Source organism: Manis pentadactyla, chromosome 17 (genome assembly GCF_030020395.1).
Source record: "Manis pentadactyla isolate mManPen7 chromosome 17, mManPen7.hap1, whole genome shotgun sequence".
NCBI lineage: Eukaryota > Metazoa > Chordata > Mammalia > Pholidota > Manidae > Manis > Manis pentadactyla.
In genome coordinates, this window is record NC_080035.1 from 12,928,469 (window position 1) to 12,947,254 (window position 18,786).

General features: G+C 42.1%; 1 protein-coding gene across 16 annotated transcripts in view; it reads left to right on the top strand.

Moving 5' to 3' along the window:
• ENOX1 (ecto-NOX disulfide-thiol exchanger 1) overlaps positions 1 to 18,786 on the top strand; it is a 572,438-nt gene that overhangs the window by 422,912 nt on the left and 130,740 nt on the right. For all 16 annotated transcript variants that reach the window (XM_057494467.1, XM_057494476.1, XM_057494470.1 and 13 more), the window contains 4 exons: positions 2,937 to 3,110; positions 4,319 to 4,525; positions 8,061 to 8,294; positions 18,345 to 18,557. In XM_057494467.1, the coding sequence (XP_057350450.1) occupies positions 2,937 to 3,110; positions 4,319 to 4,525; positions 8,061 to 8,294; positions 18,345 to 18,557 (828 nt within the window). The remainder of the gene's footprint in view (positions 1 to 2,936; positions 3,111 to 4,318; positions 4,526 to 8,060; positions 8,295 to 18,344; positions 18,558 to 18,786) is intronic.

Consider the following 18,786-nt stretch of genomic DNA (forward strand, 5'->3'; position numbering starts at 1 on the left):
TCTAAAAGAAAGTTCTACTGTATACACAATTGGATTCTTTCTTGCTGCAGTTTAAGCCTTCTTCCTCTTTTTCTTGAGAGGAATTATAACTCATTATCTCTGAAGTTCGCAAGGGCAGCTTTTCTCAGCAAGACAAGGAACTGACTTCTTAGACTCTTCACCTTCATCTTCCCGTGTACGTGTCTTTCCAGACTTTCAAAAATTGTGCATTTGCTTTAATGAGTCAGTACATAATAGGTTCCTCTGCTGTTTGAGAAAACAATTTCCATCTGTTCATATATTGTTAAAAAGTAATAGGTTCTTTTTTTTTAAGACTAATCCTTCCCTACTTCCTCCTCTCAAATTCTGAATCTCAGATCCTTTGAGGTCCAACATAATTTAAACGTTAATTCCTTTCGAAACTCTTTCCAAGCTCCTGCACTCACAATGTAGATTTCATTAAATCTCAGAGCCTCTTCATATCGATGTCTCAGAAAAAGCAAAGTGACTCTTGCTGTATATGAAAAGGTTTTCCTCAAGAGTAGTGTCTTTTGTCCCCATTTCTGAAGCTGTGTTTATTTATTTATTTGGCCTTCAAAAAGAAAGCAGAAGTCTGTTACAACCTAAAGAGAACACGAGCACTGGGCTTCTCATCTCGTCTGTGGAAACATCTGGTTATTGTAATTCACAGGGCTCTCATTTCAGAATTGGCAGTTTGCAGTTCCGAGCAGTTGCAGCTTTACATCACCTTGTGTTGGCAAACAATAGTAAGGGCCAGTCCAGGAAAGAAACGGATGAATCTTAATACAGAATGAGATTACATGAAGGCCTGAGGATGCCAATATTCCCATTGCCAATATTTCTATTTCTAATATATTCACCTTGGGAGCCAATATGTTATTCCAATGATGATGACATTGAAAAACATTTTATTTCTAGAACTTCTCCTTTAAAATTGGCATCTGGCGCAGAAGGATATACCTTGATAATTTTTTTAAGAGTAGAGTAAATTATAGTAGGGCCAATTATTAGGTGAATGATCATACTGGGTCATTTTAGGAAAAAAGAAGTAGTAGAAACTTAGAAGTAGTCAAAAGAAAAATGTGTTTCAATATGAAGCCAGAGACGTGAGTCCCAGTTCTGATTCTGCCATTTTTGTTCATTTTGTGATATTAGAAATTTCACTTCACTGCTTTAAGCCTCTATTTCTTTATCTGTAAGTGGGAATAAGACTTTACAAACTTTATGAAGACTTCAAATGAATAACCAGAATTAGAGTCTTGTCTCTGTGATTTCCTACCTTTATGTCTTTTGTGTATCACTTAATTTTGAGCAAAATCAGCACAGAATCCTGGAGTCCTGGAATGCTAGTATTCCAAGAAATTATCCAGCCAATCCCATGTTTTAGATGAAGAAACTAAGAACCGTAGTTATAAAAGAAATATGTAGAATGGGACGGTGACTTCTTTGAAAGAGAATGTTTATTTGGTATTTGTATTTTAGGAATTTGTTTTAAACCAACCCCCCCAAAAAAAGTTCATTTTACTGAATTCACACTGCTACACTATCAAATTAAATATATTTCCTAGTAAATGGGACAGGAGTCCTCTTGGGGTTACAGATAAGGATCACTCTGCTTATTCTGTTTAAGCCAGAGGAGGAGTGGAAATACCAGGAGCTGGAGGAAAGCTATAGCAACCTTTTCCCAGAAAGGAAAAATTTTGCTGGTCCTTCTGTCTCCTCCAGAGCCTCAGTAAACCAAGGGTATAGTCATTTCATCTGCCTCTGGGCTTCTGCAGCCCTTCAGCCCAGGGAAGCCAAAACTGAGACCACCCGGGGGTAAGGCTTGGGCCGACCTCAAGAACCCCAGAGGACAGGGGCTAGGAGGAAGTATGCATGTGCTCTAGGATGAATGAGGAGGGACAAAAGCTAGGAGGGGACGGGGAGCAGCAAGTTCCATCCTGGAGTCGTGGGGGGTCACCAGGACCAGTCCTGGTGGCAACTGCGCTACCGGTTGTCTGTCTGGAAGATTACCACACCACCAGCAAGAGTGTCTGTTTTCTGCAAACAGAAAAGCTCTCAGGAGATCCCTTTGCAGCTACTCTTAGGAACTCAGTACAGTATGTAACAGTCCCTGCTCTTAGAGAGATCGTATTTTGAAAAAAATCCCTGCGTATCACCTTTGAAATTACTTGCATCATCACACTAAAAAAACAGTTCAGTGTTTATATTGGAAAACCCATCCTCTTTGTCCCCTCCCATTTTTTATACAGGGCATAAATTTGTTTTTTTATACAGGGCATAAAGATTTCAGAAGGATGGGTCAGTTATTTGTTGATTGAATTATAGGAAGAAAGTGTGATTATGCAATAGAATTCAGAAATATATAGAACTTATTTTAGCCTGCATGTATCTAACCTAGCCATAGTAATTATAATCTCTTTGTTTTTTTATTTCCTGGGGGAAATAGGTTAGGTTGGTCCTGAAAGCATCATTATAAAGTATGCCCATTAAAATTGAACTTTCTTACATCTAGGTCACTTGGGTAAGAAGGTTCTTTTGATAAAAACGAGGTTGACAATTAGATTTACAGGGCACTTCAGTGTTAAATGATATTCTTCCCACATTCTGGGTCATAAGACAGTGTAAACAATACACCAATGTTAAGAAACAGAAAACACATTCACAACAACAGCAAAGCTTCAAAATGCTATGTTCTGTTCTGCCATGTTAATATTTTTAGTAATATAATTTCCTTTTTGTGTACTTTTAATTTCTTTTATTTTCTCTTTACCTTTCGGGAATAGCTTTCTGTAATGCTACATCTAATGCCAGGAGAAATTCCTAAAAAATTAGAAGGCATACTGCCAAATAATCTTCAAAGGAAAATAGCAAAAACAGCAACAAAAATTGATTTAAGATCCTCCAGCTAAAATGTTATCTTGTGTGCTTTACAGACTCGATCTGTGTGCCAGGCTTTGATCCGGGGCTCAACATGATGACTGGCATCACCCCCATTAACCCGATGATACCGGGCCTGGGGCTGGTGCCGCCCCCACCGCCCACAGAAGTGGCTGTTGTCAAAGAAATAATCCACTGCAAAAGTTGTACTCTTTTCCCTCAAAATCCAAGTAAGTGACACCCGTGAGAAATATTTACTGATCAATTTCAGCTTCTCTCTTCTCTTTTTCACATAATATTGCATGCATTTCCAGATGTGACTCAAAATCCTCCCAGATAGATACACAAAGTAGGGATCCATCCTATAGAAGGCCTCTGTCTCTAGATTAAAATATACGGGGATGTGTCCAGAGGCTAAAGTGACTCCATGAAGGCTGTATGTGTGATTTCCGGATATATATCCAGCATTAAGGATCTTTTCACATGCAATGAAGTCTAACGTTTGCCTCAAACATAGTGTGAAATATGTGAGCATTTCCATCCATCTTCCACAAATGTGGGAAAAAACTGAAATGTCTTTTGCTAGATGGAAAATTGAATTAATTTGGCAGTTAGCAATTTTGGGGGGAAGTCAGCATCTAGGAGTTTCTGGGCCAAATTGCATTTGCTTGAAGGAAACATACATTTGATAAAATAAATGAGCCAGAAATATTTTTTTAATTTAGCCTCAGATACTAAGTTTACGGGATTAAATAGCTAGAATTTTTTTTTTTATTCACATTAATCAGTGTTGTCTTTTTGAGGTGGACTTTTCAGGAGATTGCTTTAGTAATCTACATATAAACTAGGTAAAATGTTGTGACAATGTACATCATTTTATCTTTTTATACAGTCTCCCCCAAATTTAATAGTTTGCTCATTTGAATGTGAATCATAAAAAAAAAAAAGTGGTTTTTTTCAGGCACAGTGTTTCCCGGCCAAGTAAGTCCCGCGCACGCGCTTTCAGATTGTGAGCTGGGTCCGCCCGCGGCCCCATTATCCCGCCGCGAGATACAGCCGATGACAAGCCGAGGTTGTCCATCATGTTGTCATCTCATCAAGCTTTGTACTTGGTGAAGTTTCCCCCCACCCCTTCCTCTGGGCTTCTGTATCACGAAGGAGAAATGAAATTATGCTAATATTTGCTTTCCCTTTGTTCACGAACAAGCATAGCCAATCTGTGTAGCAAAGAACACAGTAAAAAAGGTTTGGGAGGAGGAGGGGAGAGAGAATGAAAACAAGACAGCCATGGTCACGTCCGTGTGGCTGGGCTCCAAATGCACGGTTACTTAAAATGGAGACGGTTGCCCGGCAAGTGCCGCTTTTGCCAGGTGAGCCGGGAAAAAGAAGAGCGCAGATAAAGAAAAGGCAAACTCCTCTGTTTTGTTGTGATTCTTAGATCTTCCACCTCCTTCCACACGAGAACGGCCTCCTGGGTGTAAGACTGTGTTTGTCGGGGGATTACCAGAAAATGCTACTGAGGAAATTATTCAAGAAGTCTTCGAGCAGTGCGGTGATATTACTGCAATTCGGAAAAGCAAGAAGAATTTTTGTCACATTCGCTTTGCAGAGGAATTCATGGTTGATAAAGCCATTTACCTTTCCGGTACTTCACATTACATAAGGGGTTTTCTAAGCATTTGTTATGTTTTGTGATGTTAACATGAGCTTATTCCCTCTTGCCTTCATGCACAATACAGTCCTCTGAGTTTGGGGCTGGAGAAGGGGGAGTTGTGCCTTTCCCCTGGGCTGCAAGGAGCTCTGTGTTAAATCTGTGAATGTACCCCGCAGCAGACACCATCTCCTACCATCCCATCTTCACGATACTCATCAAGCTTCTAATTAAAGTTCTCAAGTGCTTATTAGATGAAAAGCAATATTATGAATACTGAGGGCCATTATTATTATTGGATGTAACTCTCTGGGGGAATAGAGTACTCTCTCCACGTAATTTCAGTTGTTCAGTAGTGGTTTACTTTCTAGACACCAGAGTACCAAAATCAAGATCAGTTCCTTGCAGAAAGTAGTCCGTGGGCCCCAGGGAAGGCCCAGTATCATGGCCCCACTGCTAGTGCATTTAGACTGGTTAAGCCCATGATCCATGCCTCTTTGGTGCTAACTTACATGGGAGATTTTTACAAATGTTGCAATTAAACCTAATGCTGCCTTCTACTCCGTGGGTGTTGGAGCAAGTGTTTTGGAGTCTGTCAACAAGGCCTTTGCCAAACCTAAGAATTATGGGGCTTGTATTGATATGTGCATTTAGAAGGACATATTTTTAGATTCGACTCATTGCCATTCCCTCACACTCTCCATCTGCATATTCCAGTCTGTCACTCTGCACACCACCTCCCTATTGCTGAGGCAAATCTAATGGGGGAAGGTGAGAAAAGAATAGGAAAAAAAAACCCACATCTTGAACACTGCTGCCAGGTTTACTGAATTTCTGCAGTCAGCCCTACTGCCGTGACAGCCTATTACAAACGCCAGCAGCCTGGGGGCTATTCCAGCTCTGCAGACACCCCTGAGCTACACAGGGGTCTGGAGAACTTTAAAACCCTTATTCCAATATCCTTACAAAGTGGGAAAAAACCTGGAAGTATTCCTAAATGGAGATGGAAGATGAAACACAGAATACAAATATTTCACAACCCACAAACAGCAATGTTTTACTTTTCACATATTCTCCCGCTAGAGCATCAGAGCCATCCTTAGATGACTGGGGGTTCTAGTGAGTGCATGGCCCTGGGTGTCCCATGCCTTAGGCAAGATAACCTCTCTCTGAGCCTCTGTTTTGTCATCTGCAAAATTGAGATAGTAACAGTACTACCTCATAGGATTGTTATGACAAACAAACCAAAATAGTACTTAGCAGGGCACTGCAACATAGGAATTATTCAGGAAATTTTTTTTTAACATAGATGTCCTGATGATGATAAATAAGGACTGATTCTTGTTTCTCAGGAACTCTGCACAGGGAACTTGGGGTCTAATCACAGCTCTACCAATAAAATTATTATTTTTGCCTCACCTGATTAATGAGAGGGTCAGAGTAGATTAAAGGTGCTTTTCAATACCAACATAACATAATGTTTAGACCTAATCAGGAACCCCATAAGACATTACCAAAGATGAACAAGCCCAAATTGAGACACAAGATAGGTATTCCTTTATTTATGACTTTGTGCTGTGCTTTTCTCGGCTCAGTCCTCAGTCCCGTGCTTCTCAGCCAGGCCCCTGATCTCTGCTTGGTCTGCCGCTTTGCAGCAGAAAGCCCCACAACAAAGGCCTCAGGTCCAGCCTCCCCACCTGGGGACAGGGGGTCTCTGAGCTCGGCCTTGGTCTCCCTGGGGAGGTTGTAGCATCGGTCCCAGAGAAGATCTGATTAATCAGAGGGGCAGGAAGGCAGGAAGGCTGCCTCTGCTGCGTGCGCACTCCTGCCAGTCTGAGCCCAGCTGGAAGGTCTGTCTAATTTTAGGATGGCATTCATATTTGAAGGCCAAGCTAATTTTAGACTCAGCCTCATCAGGGTCTCTTTTAAGGCCTTAATGATGGTGTTTTGGTGAAAAACAGGGTGCTTTTTGGAACCAGAAATGTCTGAGAAGTGATGCTCTGGACATGAGCAGGAGAAAGTTACTTGGGCATTTGGGACAGCTGGCTAGTCTTGGGCCACCCTGCCTGCCTAACTGTTACGTACATATCACCAGGGCCTGCTGTGGGTTCTATGACACACAACCAAGACGCACTCCACTTTAGTATTAATTCTGCTCATCGCTGATGGAATGTTTGTGCTTTTGATAGATACTGTTTTATCTTACCATGCTTAGATAACACTGTTTAAACCTAGGAGTCAGAAGGGCATATCAGGAATTCGATGAGATCTGTTTCATTTGTAACTCTTCAAAGGCATGAACTGACCCCCTACTGGGGAAAAGCCAGCCTCTACAGTGATTTTCAGCTGAGTTTCAGCCCAAAATGCGAAGATAATCCATTGAAATGTATCAGAGATCCTGAACATCAGTGCAGTACAGCCTAGATTTCAGTGGTGTCTCATTTGCAAAGCCCATACACAGCAGAAGTGGGTATTTTGCTCTCTCCTCTGGCAGCCCCTGACATCCGTGATCCTGCTGGGACCTGAATTTATGTTTTTAAAATCTGAGTGCCCCAAGCTCAGAAGAGCATCCTCAAAGCCATGTCTACTTCATGTGAAGTCAGGCTGGCTGGCTGGTTTCAGTTCTGTTTGTGTCTGTTTGTGTTGATTCCTCAAATCAAGTTTCTGCTCATAATCCTTATAAATTGGACAGCTCACAGTAAATCCCCCAGAGATTTCCAGGTCCATTTCTTGGCCTAGCTCTGGGCCCCTGTGGGGGCTCCTACGGCCTTCAGAGATGGCATAGACAGGTTGTTCTGTGCTGTGTACCAGATGAGGAGCTGCAGGGCTATTAGGAAGGCAGAGGTGAGGCCTCTTGATTAAAGGTAAAATATTCTGTGTGCCCCAGAGGATAAGTGGAGTAAAACAGCCCTGCAAAATTGCCTTGGTAATTGTGCCTCTTGCAGCTGCAGAGAGAGAATTTCTCAAGGAATGAAGCCATAGCCTGTGAGGTGCTGTGGAATTTACTTTGCAGCTCTTCTTAAATACCTTAGGTAACTCCTTATTTACTCCTCCTCCACCTCTTTCTAAAACGAATTTAAGAGTGCTTATGCAGTAGTTACAGTAAGTTACTGTAAAAGGAAATGTAAAAAGAAAAGGCAAATATAAAAGAAAACATACAAAGATAGAGGGTGGGGGGAGTGATGCTGCATGCCAAATTTGTTTCTGAGCTTCCCGGAAGCCAGAGCAAAGAGCGAGTCATGATACCTGCCCTGGTTCTTGAGGTCCTCCTCTTAGTGGCAGTGGCTTGCAGATGGGGAGGTGACCCTCTGAGACACCTCTCACAGGTGTGTTTGTTCCCAAATCTGTAATAGGCTTAACATGGCGATGCTTCTGGATTACTGGGCCACAGGACAACTGCTTCCTACGTTCTACAGGAAGTGGGAAGGGTGTCCTATGTAAAGACAAAGAAATAACTGAGTGCTCCCCTGGGGCGCCTCCGGGCCCTGTTGTGACATTGCGATATGACCACACTTTCCATTGGTTTCAGGATACCGAATGCGGCTAGGGTCGAGCACGGACAAAAAGGATTCGGGCCGCCTGCACGTGGACTTCGCCCAGGCCAGGGACGACTTCTACGAGTGGGAATGCAAGCAGCGGATGCGCGCCCGCGAAGAGCGGCACCGGCGCAAGCTGGAGGAGGACCGGCTGCGGCCGCCGTCGCCGCCAGCGATAATGCACTACTCGGAGCACGAGGCCGCGCTGCTGGCCGACAAGCTGAAAGGTAGGAGGCCACCTGCTCTGCGTCCTCAGCCCTCACCTTTGCCCGCTAAAACAGAGACGCTGAGGCCCCCCAACGCCGAAGCCCTGTGTGTTCCCCTTGCCCTTTCTGCGCTGATTTCCTGGGAGCAGAGATGCCCGGGCTTCCTCAGGCCGTGTGGGACGGAGCCCTGCCCATTCCAGCACTGTCACCCACATTCTCCGTGAACGGGGGTGACTTCGCTCAACACAAGGCGGGGAAAGAGGAGCCGAAGAGTCATCAGCACCAGCCCCCACACAGGTTCCTGCCCTCTGAGCTGGGCTGGTGTCCACGTCTGTGGGCGGTCAGGTCCCCGTGCTCCTCCGGTTCTATGGAGTTTGCAGCCATGCTGGACTCTGAACAAAGCCCCCCTAATGCCTGTCGGTAACAGCTGGGGTCCACAGAGTTCAGAGAGCAGTGTAGAACACGGTCCCTGTCTTCAGAGATGGAATTGAAGGGACACTCCTAACACCTACAGAATAATGAGGAATAGAATACAGGAATCTCATTTTTTAAAAATCTTTGCTGGGCTCCTATCCTGTGTTTGATGCTGTGGAAGATGGAGACAGAGAAAGGCTTTCCTCCCTGCCCCTATGAACTGCAGATGATTAGGGAGGCACCAGATATTGAAGTTATGATGAGGTGTGTATGAATTCTGTTCCATTATAGATCAAAGTCGTGTGACCTGAGCAACATCAGCATTTTACAGGCAAATGATGGTCAGACCCTCCTCAGCCATCAGGGGTGTCAGCTTTGAGTGAGAGAATGTAGGTCATTGTTGCGAGCCCTATGTAGGCGTCTGCAAGTACAGGCGTGCCTCCTAGGTATTGCCAGTTTGGTTTTCTTACTACTGCAAATTATCACAACAAAGTATGTCAAATTAATTGTTTGCTTTCGCAGAGCATTAAAAAGTATGTTTAGAAGGACTCTAAAGTCTGAAGTGTGCAGTAGAATTATATCTAAAAAACAAGGAATGTACCTTAATTTTAAAAATAATTTTTTGCTGAAGTATACCAACCATCATCTGAGCTTTCAGGGAGTTGTAATCACTGATCACAGATTGCCATAACAAATATAACGATAATGAAAAAGTTTGAAATTACCATATGTGACAGAGGTTGCCACAGACCGTCAGTTTGTAAAAAACACAGTATTGGCAAGGCACAAGAGAGTGAAGCCTAATAAAATGAGGTATGCCTGTAAATGATTAACTGTAAAACAAAGGCAGTGACGTGATTGCCAACCAACATATGAGCCACAGGCTTTGGGAACTCAGGGACATGTACGAATAACATTGTTGAAGGTATCAAGAAAGGCTTCAGAGATAAGGTAGATTTGAACACTGCAGGACAAACAAGTTTCTTCCTCAGAAGAGGGGCCTAGAGGCATTGTAGTCAGAAGCTGGAGCCCTAGGAATGAAGACATAAGGAAGCAGAGGGGAATTCAGCATGGGAGGGACTGCATGGAAGTTAATAAGCAATGGGAAACTGGAAAACCAGTCTGGGGCCAGGTGGTGGAGCCCCGAAGACTGCCTGCCACCAGGTTTGGGTTTTATTGCAAAGCAGTGGAGAAACCATGAAATATTTCCTATGAGAAGAGAGATGCGACTAATCCTTTGAGGGCTATAGGGCCTAGTTAATTGCCAGCAGTGTGTAAACTGGATTGGATATTTATACTAAAGGAAATCTATGAAAAGCTGCCCAAAACCTATTTTAAGAAAATAGGAAGTTAACATTCTATTTCTTTAAAAAAAGAATTTTTAAGAAGACTTCTGCTTCTAGCCTCATCCCGTTTAGGCCTCAGGAACCCCTAATCAGCTGCAGTTGCCCCTAAAATGCCCCAATGCAACCAGGAGTGCTTCTTGCTGAGTTAGCAGTGCGTGTTCCACTGTTTCAAGAAGGGGTGTCTTACATAGTGAAACCATAGTCAGAGCTGTCCTTTTAATGAAAAGCATATAAAATGAAAATGTAGACATCATCTCATTTTTCCGTTCACACTGTAAACCATAAAGGGAGGCCAGAATGAGAAAGAACACCTTCAATCAGGAACGTTGAATTTGGAGCAAATAATTTTTTATTTAAAAACCAGGTATCAGCTTATAAACTATCTAGACTAAATGGTATTTGGTTGTGTTCACACCTAGAAGTGACAAAAACTAACAACTTGGTTCTATAACCTTGTGGAGGAATTTCAGGAAAGTTTGGCATCTACATTACATTATTTTTAAGAAACCAGCACAGAAGTGTCTATGCGTGTAAGAGGTACCCGGCATTGCCTTTCCTGTTAGAGGAGAGCAGATTGGGATGTCAATTTGGTAAAGTAATTTGCAAGCCTTGCCATTTCAAAAAATATGTATCTATATAGATGAGTATAATTTTCAGAATTTAGAAACTGCACCTTTGCCAAGTATTTGTGATCCCTTGAGGAGAGAACAGATTGGAAATTTTAATAGATGACAGTTACAGTGGAATGAACTAGCTGGGGATACATCTTAGGCAACAGTCAGGTAATATCAAGCTTGACAATTTCAAAGTAAGCATGGAGTATGGAATATGAACAGCATTTAATTGCTTAGGAAACTGGTTGCTTCTGAGAGGAAATCTACTCTGGGCTTCTTATAACTCTGCAAAGCCAGACAGGAGGAGCTAAGGAGACTGTTTCCCTCAAGATGATTTCATTGATATGGTGATAAAAAATGCAGTCAAATTCTAAGGTAAAGAAGACTGGGTAAAAAAGGTAATGGAAATACAATCTGAAAATACCTAATTGGATTTGATTTTTTTCTCCCCTTAGAAATTCTTGATATCTTAGGTTTATTACAAACATTTTTCCTCATTTTGAATCATGAATGTTTATTCTTACAATTTATTTGAGGTAATAAAAAATCAGGTTTATCCAGCAAAACCTGTGCAAACTAACTACTCTATTATGACTCACAATGCTCTCCATATCCTGCCTAGTTAAAACTCTGCACATAGTAGATGCTCAGTAAAATAATTATTTTCTTTCTTCTTTAACTATTTGGATCTATGAGCATGCTGAATTTCTGTAATGCTACCAGACATGATCAGAAGTGTAGGGAGGCGATGTGCACTTGGCCATCATTCCATTCACTCCACAGGCGTTTGCTGAGGTCTTTACCATATGCCTGGCACTGCACTAGTACTAAGGGAAAGGAAACAAGCCCTGCCTCATAGCGTTTAGGTTTCTTGATGATAGAAGAAATTACAAAGCACCCAGACTTGCCAGTCTCATGCATGGGAAGGGCAGCGTGCTATCCCAGGAGTCATATGCAGCGCAGCTGGGCAGTGGTGGAGTGAGTGTGCATTGTTGGGGTGGGGGAGGGATCTTCCAAGACCAGGTAACCCCAGATTCAGTGGCCACTGTGCCTTATATTGAGTTATAATTGTGTAATGTCTAAGGCACTGAGCACCCAGTGTCTGTTACATTAATACAAATTCTAAAAAAGAAAATTAGCGGGCACCCTGCTGATTAAATAGACATTGTTCTGAGACAATTCAGCTCAATGAAGACTGACTGGGAAGCAACTGCTCACAGGCCCAAAGTCTATCGCAAGGCTTTGAGAAAGTGAGACGGAGCTCAATAACCCCATAATCGCACCTTATTGGAAACAGTAGCACCAGGCAGATGAGATCATGAATTTCAGTGTGTCTAACACAGACCATCCACCCCTGGAGGAGCTCTGTGTTTGGACTGTGAAGGAAGAGATTGATCAGACAGTGAGGAAAGATTATATCCTAATTCTCTGGGGATTTCTCCCGGCAAGAGCATTTAAAAGGTTTTGTGTACGTTTTCCCTCTTTGGAAAGCTTCACACAATCTTTCATTATGTCATGAAGTGAAGGGTTTCTTTCTGCATCAGGTGAAGTTTTGACAAAGCTTTGCAGGCAGTGCCCTTGGGATTCCCTGATATGACATCGTCTTGGCGTTCAGAATTTCCAGAAGATTAGACCCCAATTTGCACACAGAATGGCCCAATGTCAGCCCACCACAAGGAGGAAGGGTGGAAGAGGTGCCAGAATTTGTTGAGATGCAGGTCAATACGTATGGTCCCAAGAAAGTAAAATCAATATCGCTGCGAGCCAAGTGGAAGTTCCACTTGCTGAAAGTCAGGTTCCCTTCTTAGGGCAAGGAAAACATGAAGCACAGGAACCTGTTTGAGAATCACTTCCTTAGGCATTATTAACCTTCAAAGACACAAGATATGTCATTTCATCTAGAAACCTTTTTCTTGACCCCAAAGCAGGAAGAACCAGTGCATTTCATATTGCCTCCCTTAATCCCCCCTTTTTTACATGTACTAGATAATTGGGGAGTTTGTAGGGGGATGTTGGTGCAGAAGGAGCCTTAACCATTTGTATAGCTTTTTATGATTTGGAAGATAGGTAAGGTACCACCCCTTTTGCTGGTTAATTAAGCAGCCAGAAAATGGAAACTCGTTCAGAGGTGTCCATTGGTTAGGGGTGCATAGTGAGGTTTGGGGAATGTTGTAGCAATGCTTTGGCCATCCTAGAATTCCCATTCCGCTTGACTCAATTCATGACTGTACACTGTAAGTTATTTCCAGCTATCATAGAAGCCAGAAACCAGTGACACCTGTCTAGATGCACCATTGAGTATGTCTGTGTGTGTGTGCCCCATTTATTTGGAAAGAAAAGTATTGTAAAATGTCTTCCTTTTTTTCCTTCTTCTTAAGACCTTTTGTTCAAACATGGACGCCCCTCCTGTTGTTCCTTTATAGGCCTGGCCATAGAGATGCTGGAACCCACTTAGGTTTTCATATTCAGTATTCACGGCCTGGCTTTTGTCTCACCTATTGTTCTGAAATGCAGGGCAGATCTCTCTCTGCACACAAAGTGGGAGAAAAAAAACCACTTACCAATTTGATTACTTCTCCCTTTCATTGTCTACACATCAGTTTGATTGAAGTTCAGCAGGTGCCCAGCAGCTGAGTCCTGGGCTCTGTGCCACGCCCTGGGATTTCAGATATGACTATGGCACGGGCCCTGCCTTTGAGGAGCTTGCAGTTCACTGGTTGCTAAAAGATTCTGTGTCAGCGGGATCATGACTGTCTTGCAGATATAAAATGAGCATGTGCCAATGATTTTATTTAACTCATTGGGAGAATCAGTAAGACGTTAAAACTGGTTCAAAAGAGAATTTACTTTATATATAAAGATTTTTATTTTCTACTGGAAAAAAATTCATGTTCATTTTTACAGAGGAGAATTAGTTATATTGCTATCCATTTTTTCACAATATGTGTTTCATCCCTAAGGAGTTCTAAAATAGCCTAGTCAAAGACAATTAGAGGTTCTCACCCTATAGAATCAGATAATCCCAGGGGGCCATAGAGAGGGTCCTCTGATCCATGCCTTAGCAGTAATATCCACACCCATTCCCAAGCTTTTGACATTTTTTTTTTCCACACTTTTTCTGGGATGGGATGACAGATGTTTAAGCAGCTACACTTTAAATGGGGTTGGGAGGTTTAGGACAGGAATTCACAAAGCTCATAAGAATCCTTTCAATATTGTCTGCTGTCTTAGCTCCTACTTTCCATTTCAGGGTTTCATGACCTTTTAACTTAGATGAGCTCCTAACCAGTTTCCCTGGCCTGTATGGAATGTTTTCTTCCAGTGCTTCTCAAACTTTAATGAGTATAAGAATCACATGGGAGTAGGACACAGATTCTGTGAGGGAGAGGCTGCATTTTCAGCAAGCTCCCAAATGAGGCTCATGTTTGGGCTCTTGAATGGCAAAGCTTTGTCCCATATGCAGTTTTTTGAAATGCCTACTGTGTGCCAGGTGCTCAATAAACATGGAAGAGAGGGAGAGGGAGGCGAACAAAGGCTGAAGTAACCAGAAATTAAGTGAGATGGGTATGGATTCAGCGGTGACGTTGACGTATGATCATTATTATATTGATTCCTCACAAAGCCAAAAATAGTTATTACCCTCCCAGAATTAAACATGCTTCAAAAAGATTTCTGAGTCATTTGATAAGCTGGTTAGTGTCTTACTACAGAAGGCTCTGCTGCTGTGATCATCTTGACTTCACTCTGACATTTCCTTGACAATGGGAATGACCTCAGGGCCTGAGGGATAAAAGGACCACCCAGCTTAGGGTGCCATAGGGACATTTATCTCTGGCAGGCAATGTGCAAATACTCTTTAACATGAAATTAAAATGTTTGTTATCAACTGATGTTTCCCAAATGACCACTGAATTTGTAGCTTTCTGGTAATAACTACTGCAAATCTATTAGAGTGTAATGCAATGCAGACAAACTACAAACGGAGAAAGTCAGAGTGACCTGAGATTGAAGTTCGTTTTGGAAGTTTTATTCTCATGTGAAACTAGGGACAGATCCATTTGCCAACAATTTTACCACACAGTGACTAATGTTTTAATAGCAGGATATGTAGAGAATTGTGGAGACATAGCAAAGGGACACCTAATTCATGTCAGGGTTACAGAAAAGCTTCCTTGATGGAAGACATTTAGTCTGAATCTTGAGGGAAGCATGACAGTTAGCCAGACGGACCAGGAGTGTGAGGTGCCCCAGGTGAGTATATAGCACATGCAGAAGTGGGAAGGCACGGCCACAGTGTCTAACAAAGAGGAGTGTGACAAAGGACTGCCTGGACTGAAGGGGAAAATGCAAATCAAGGGAGGCCATGGAGCAAATATTTGCAGTAACCCAGGTGTGACATTGTGAGGACCCTGATTAGAAAACATTGGGCAATTTTTAATGAGCAAATGGTCCATATTCACTGCATAATATACCAATTTTCCCAGTTCTTACCTTGAAAAAGCTCATGTGCACATTCTAGTTTCTTACATACACCCAGGTTCAGAGTTATGCATAAGCATGTTCACAGGAAGTATTTGGTATTTTTATAAGTGCATCTTTTATGTGATTTGTATGAGCAGTGTTAATTTCTTTCCGCATGAATAGCTTTAGTGCTGCAATCTAAATCCTGTTTAAATTAGTTTATATTGTTTTCTGTTTTCTCAGTGATCTTTCCACTGAATACAAAATTGAATTTACAGTTGGATATTGAAAATGTCCGTTTCCAATACACTCCTGTAGCCATTCAGTGAGAGCTGCTGACTTAGTCTGAATTAATATAAAGTCACTTCTTCTGGCACCAGATATTGACTAGGCTTACCAGTCATGCCTTAACTAATATTTTTACATTTAATTTGAATGTCAGGACATCAATCATATACTGGTCTGCCAGTTTCATAAAGTGCAGAAATGAGGATGAAATTGGGAGTTTTCAAAGCTGTCTACTTCTTTTAAGCTGATAGAATACTGCCTATTCTTACTTGTGCTAAATAATTTTTAACACTTGTTAAAATATTAGGAAGTCTCTTGCCTACTTACTTTTTAAATTATGTATTTCCAGTTTTTCATCCTTAAAAATGCTGTTTCTCTTTCTGAAAACTGTCATTTAACTATAATCCACTAGTGAACTTATGTTTTAGGTCCAGGATACATTTAAAAAATGTAAGTGTATTCTCCCTGCTGGTAAATTATTGTATTTATGACCCAAATGACCATTAGCAAGAGAAGAAAAAACTCCCAGTGCACAAGAGGAAGGTAGAAGGGCAGCGTTGCTCACTATCTCCCTGCAAACCAGTTTACAAAAACATTGAGGATTTTTCTTTTCTCTGCGTAATGCAGAGATGAAAGTCACAGCAAAGGGGAAAAATGGTACATGAAATCAGTGTTCTCTTTCTTCTTGTTTTTTTAAGAGAAAAAAAAATATTTCTTATAAGCATTAGGTTTATTTCTGCTGTCTTTTGGGACGTCCATTCTCCTAACATATATTGGCAGGAAGAAAGGTAGAGAGTGTGAGGGCAGCAAAATTTATTCTGACTGTAACGGTCACAGTGGGCCGCTCACAAACATAATGCTAAATTATGGGCCTCTCCATGGGCTGAACGTAATGTTAACTTGTATGATGGATTTTATCTTATACAAGCCGCTCCAGTCCATGAAATGAGACAAGCAGCCACTGCAGCTGGAGTTCACTGAGGGTTGAACTTAGACAGAATTCCAGAATCAACAAAATTGTATGAGCCAGCTTGATACTGAGTGCAAGGGTTCTGTGCCATAGGGTTCAGATTTTCCTGGAAACTTGAGTCTTCCCCTTGCAGGGTGCCAGGTGCATTCCCTGGCCAGTTATCTCCGCTGGTGAAGTGTGAGGGCTGAGGGCAGGTTTGCACAGAAAAAACGCTGTGACCCCCATGCCCAGACTGTCCTGACACAGTGGGAGGGCCTGGAATGGTGGGTGATCAATAACGCATCCATAATAAGTCTTTCCGTCCTGGAGAAGGCAGAGCACCCTCCTGATGCCCTGGGTTGGGCCGATCCTGCCTTCATTCAGTGCACGTACCTCCTGGGCAAGGAACAACCACAGCGAGGAAGTCATGCCCTAGTCTGAGGGGGGCCTCGAGAAGAAAAGGTACCAAAGGTGTTTCTGTACGAGACACAGAGTGCTCCAGAAATGAAGGTTTTGTACACTATGTAAAATACTAACAACAGTGGTTGCTTAAAAACATCTGGTGAGTTAAATAAAACTCCTTTACCAAATATGAATCACCCTCTATCCATTCATGTGGAGTGTATATATGTATGTGTATATGTGTATGTATGTGTGTGTGTGTTGAACACACACATGCATACACATATAGCACATACATGCACAATGCATAAGGATGTTTCTGATATTCTTTCAGTAGAGGGGACATAGTAGGCACTTAGTACTTATCAATGAAGTAAGAATCTGAATCTTCCAGTCAAATTTCACTTCTGATTTTTGAAATCAGAGTCTACTTAGTTTACTTGAAAATGTAGGATATTTTTCTGAAATTGGTTTCCAGGGATAGAAAAATACAAGTGAAAGACTCCCCCGCCCACCCCGTTTCATGGGATATATGCTATGTGCTTTTAGCAGTAGGATCGATCAATGTTGTTACAACTGACACACAACTTCCAGTTGGAATTAACTTAATTACCTTCCAGCTTGCTTTGTCTCTCCTTCTAAGCCACACCTCAGATTTGTTGCAGTAACCATTCCCAAACAGGCAAGTCTATTTGCTTTCTTTCAAACAAACTGCATCACTTATTTGTAAGTGGCACCTCATTCCTTACTCTGAGCCCCCCAACCCCACACACATACTTCAAACCAGGTTCAGGTGGGTTTGCAATAGACTTCCCAAGCAAACAGCAACCACATCATATATATACACTCTATACATATATACACTCCAGATGAATGGATAGAGGGTGATTCATATTTGGTAAAGGAGTTTTATTTTACTCACCAGATGTTTTTAAGCAACCACCCAAGGGAGCAGGGCTCTTTTGTTAAAAACAAGAAAATACCCTATTTTTCAACCTAATCAAATACATTATATTAAACCTAAAATGAAATTAGTTTCGAACTGCAGTAGAAAAAGAATTGACTTATTCCTACAACCACCTTGGGAACATGATCTTATATTACAACCAGTTTTAAAGTAATTTAATCTGTTGTCCACATTTTGGCACTAACTCAGCTTGATTCTATGTTGGAAAATTAATATCACTGTATAAGATTTCTGATGAGAGAATGAAGAAAAGAAGTAGAGGCCAAATAGGTTAATAATGGTTTTTGGAGCCAGTCATAAGAAAGAGAAGTCAGAGTTTGGTGGAAGAGTGAGGTTGTGCCATATTACAGAGAATGCCTGGGACAGATCTTCTAAAATGGAGCTCACCAAGTGGGTGGGTGAGAGAGTGGACCACCCTGTGCCTGTGGGATGGCTCTCCGGGGCTGTGGAGTCAGATGAGACAAAAGAAGCTGAGGGATGGCGGAGCAGTGAGTCTCAGGAAAGCCGATATGTCAAGTTCTGAAACATGTATCCGTTAGGACGCACCACGCTCTGCCTCTATGAGGGGCCCAAGTAAAGTATGTTTTCCTGCCTTGGCATGATATGTACTTGGTGGTGTTCCACTTCCAGATGATAGCAAGTTTTCAGAAGCTATCACAGTGCTACTTTCCTGGATTGAACGAGGGGAAGTGAACAGACGTTCTGCAAACCAGTTCTATTCTATGGTGCAGTCGGCCAACAGCCATGTGCGCCGGCTGATGAATGAAAAAGCTGCCCATGAGCAAGAGATGGAGGAAGCCAAGGAGAATTTTAAAAATGCCTTAACCGGAATCCTCACTCAATGTAAGTACAATTTTGGGGACCATCTGTTTTATTGTGATTTTACCTTTTCCTTTGTGTTCATTTTACTTTTTCATTTGGGGGTAAGTAGTTCAATAATTTCCCACTTTACTCCATATTGAATGGCAAACCTCATAACCTATTTCATGTTCTGTGGCAACTTGGAGGAACACGGACCCTACCCTGAGAGCTTACTTCTCAAGGTGAGCAACATTTCTGCAGCTTTTCCTCA